A 3,226-nucleotide genomic window follows, 5' to 3' on the forward strand; every position below is an offset into this window, starting at 1 on the left:
ATGCTTCAGACACGGGTCACGACGAGGCGTTCCCCCATAGCGACCCCTAGAGGACGCAGTGTCTCGTTCCCTACTCCGGGAACCATGGTTACATAAGTAACCTGAGACGTTCTCTATGTCTATTCCCTTTTTGTCTAATTACACAAAAATTCAGGGACACAGAGTAATATTGATGGTAATAAGAAGGATCTGTTGGCCACAATAGATTGATTATATTTAAAATTAGCCTATATGTGACCCTGTCTGTGAAATCCAGGCTAAAGTCTCAAAATCTAATTATGAGATAACAAGCATCAAAGTTTGCTTTCAACCATTAATTTCACTATGATTTCAATCTTTGACATGGCCTTACTCAGTCAATATTAAAGATATAAATGTTATATTTTCACAGAATGTTCTACGTCTTTATGAAGGATGATTTTATGTAGAAAACTGTGAATCACAAAAAAATGACTTTAGCTGGGTTTTCACAGGCAGGGTCACATATCGAACAAAACTTTCTAAATGTGGTTGTGGTATGATTTCAAATAAGATTATTTAATATTAGAGACATTTAAATATTTTCTCTGTTTTGACAAAACTCTTTCTGTTTGTTTTTGTCTCTCTGTTCTTCTTAATATCTTTTCAGTGGTGGGAGAGCTGACCAGATCAGATATGTGTCCTGTCAGACCTTCACATCCTCCTACAGTCAGAACCAAATCAGTCATCATGACACAGAAGCAGCTCTGCAGCTCAATTCTCACCAACCAGTGCATGATGATCTACAAAGAGTCAAAGACCAGCACAAAACCAGCATGAAGAACAAGTATGAGAGCTTATTTGAAGGAGTCAAACTACAAGAGAATCAAACTCTCCTGAACAGGATTTACACACAGCTGTACATCATAGAGGGAGAGAGTGAAGGAGTGAATGAAGAACATGAGGTGCTACAGATGGAGAAAAGTTACAGGACACTCCAAGACACTCCAATCAACTGCAATGACATCTTTAATCCTTCACCTGAACCAGGATATGAGAAGATGAGAAGAGAGGAGAAAGACAAAATAAAGACGGTTCTTACTAAAGGCATCGCTGGAATTGGAAAAACCGTCTCTGTGCAGAAGTTCATTCTGGACTGGGCCGAGGGAAAAGCCAATCAGGATGTAGATTTCATGTTTGTGCTTACATTTCGAGAGCTGAACTTGATTAAAGATCATCAGTACAGTCTTCACAGACTTCTGCTTGACTTTGATCCTGAACTTCAAGATCTGGACTCAAAGATTTATGATAAATGTAAAGTTGTGTTCATCTTTGATGGTCTGGATGAAAGCAGAATTTCACTGATGTTTTCAGACAGTCAGAAAGTTTCTGATGTGACTCAGATTTCATCAGTGGGTCTGTTGATGTCAAACCTCATGAAAGGATCAGAAATCAGTGTGAGGATGTTCCTCTGAATACGTTTCTGAAGGGAGCAATGACTAAAGCCTTAAAGAGTAAAAATGGACACTTGGATCTTTTCCTTCGATTTCTTCATGGCATCTCACTGGAGTCCAATCAGAGACTCTTACAGGATGCACTGATACACACAGAGAACAACCCAGAGAGCATCAAGAAAATAATCCAAAACCTCAAACGAGGTCAAAAAAACAACGTCAGTCCTGAACGATGGATGAATCTATCACACTGCTTGATTGAGATGAAAGATAATTCTGTTGTTAAAGAAATGCAGGCATTTTTAAACTCTAAAACAAGCAAAAAAAATATTTCTCTTGCACAATGCTCAACTTTGGCAAACATAATCCTGATGTCAGAGGAGGTGCTGGAGGAGTTAGACCTTAAACAGTACAATATCAAAACAAGTGAGGGTCGATGGAGACTGTTACCTGCTGTGAGGAACTGCAGAAAAGCTTTGTAAGTGTGAAAAGCTAAACACAATTATATTTAACATAAGGTTCAACATAAGTTGTAATGGAAGTTTGATGTGTTTTATTGGGGTTTGTGTTCACAAGCATAAATGTTAATTACTGCAGTGAGTGATGTTTTCATTCCCAAACAATCAATGCTATTATTATTTTTTTTTTAAAGATTTGTAGAATGTAAAAAAAATAGCTTCATGCTTTGTAAACTTAACCAGTAAATGTAGTCTGATTCTGCAGTTGTTTAGGTGATTTTAGTCAATATAATTGGTTTATGTAATAAAGTAACTCATCAAGTAAATCATATTATCATCTCCAGTCCTGGAGGGCCAGTGTCCTGCTGATTAGCTCAAACCCTGACCAAATACCCTAAATGAGTCCCAGTGTTTAAATTTACAAATTTACAGATATGATGTACATAATGTACTTTTAATTACGTCATGAACTTGTTTTAATTTTCGGACCTTTTTTTTTTTTTTTTTGGAACAGTCCAGAGAGTGAATGTTAAACTAACATGATCTTTTATGGTAAAGTTTGTTAACTAAGGCAGTGCTTCTCAAACCTGTCCTGAGTTACCCCAGCACTGCACATTTTGGATGTCTCCCTCATCCAACACATCTGATTTAACTCATCAGCTCATTAGTAGAGACTCCAAGACCTGAATTGAATTGTGGTGTGACTGATGAGGGAGGCATCCAAAATGTGCAATGACGGAGGTCCCCAGGACAGGTTTGAGAAGCACTGAGCTAAGGAAGTCTTTCAGTCTGGTGGGGACATCAGCACACCAGCATGCCTTTTAAACAGAGTCCTTGCTGTTTTCAGTTTGGCAGGCTGTAATCTCACTGGTCAGCACTGTGAAATTGTGGCTTCAGCTCTACAATCATCTAACTCCCCACTGAGAGAGCTGGACCTGAGTAACAATCATCTGCAGGATTCAGGAGGGAAACTGCTTGCTGCTGGACTGAAAAGTCCAAACTGTCAACTCAACATACTCAGGTTTGTGTTTCGCACTGATTAATTTTGTGATTTTAATAATTACAGACGCCCTGTCAAGCAAGTTTATGAGGAAAATATTTTGGGAAACTGTTCTGTTTTTCCCTTCATTAGCCTACTACAAATCTACCTGCTGTCTACAGTTGGATAGAAAAGTTTTAGGCAGAAAGTAAAATTGTTTATATTCTGCACTGTTTTATTTTATATATATATATATATATATAATATATATGCAATCAATAAAAATAAAACTAATTAAATGCATGTACATTATTATTGTTGTTGTAGATTACCTGGCTGTTTGGTGAAAGAGGAAGGTTGTGCTGATCTGGCATCAG

The 3,226-nt window shown here is 37.6% G+C and overlaps 1 protein-coding gene across 1 annotated transcript in view; it reads left to right on the forward strand.

Annotated features, from left to right (window-relative positions):
* LOC107743024 (NACHT, LRR and PYD domains-containing protein 3-like) overlaps positions 1-3,226 on the forward strand; it is a 29,996-nt gene extending 26,770 nt beyond the window's left edge. The window contains exons 4-6 of the mRNA XM_016556136.1: positions 629-1,890; positions 2,718-2,891; positions 3,177-3,226. Of these exons, the coding sequence (XP_016411622.1) occupies positions 629-1,433 (805 nt within the window). The 3' untranslated portion in view covers positions 1,434-1,890; positions 2,718-2,891; positions 3,177-3,226. The remainder of the gene's footprint in view (positions 1-628; positions 1,891-2,717; positions 2,892-3,176) is intronic.

Source organism: Sinocyclocheilus rhinocerous, unplaced genomic scaffold, assembly GCF_001515625.1.
Source record: "Sinocyclocheilus rhinocerous isolate Xijiao unplaced genomic scaffold, SAMN03320098_v1.1 scaffold647, whole genome shotgun sequence".
Lineage (NCBI taxonomy): Eukaryota > Metazoa > Chordata > Actinopteri > Cypriniformes > Cyprinidae > Sinocyclocheilus > Sinocyclocheilus rhinocerous.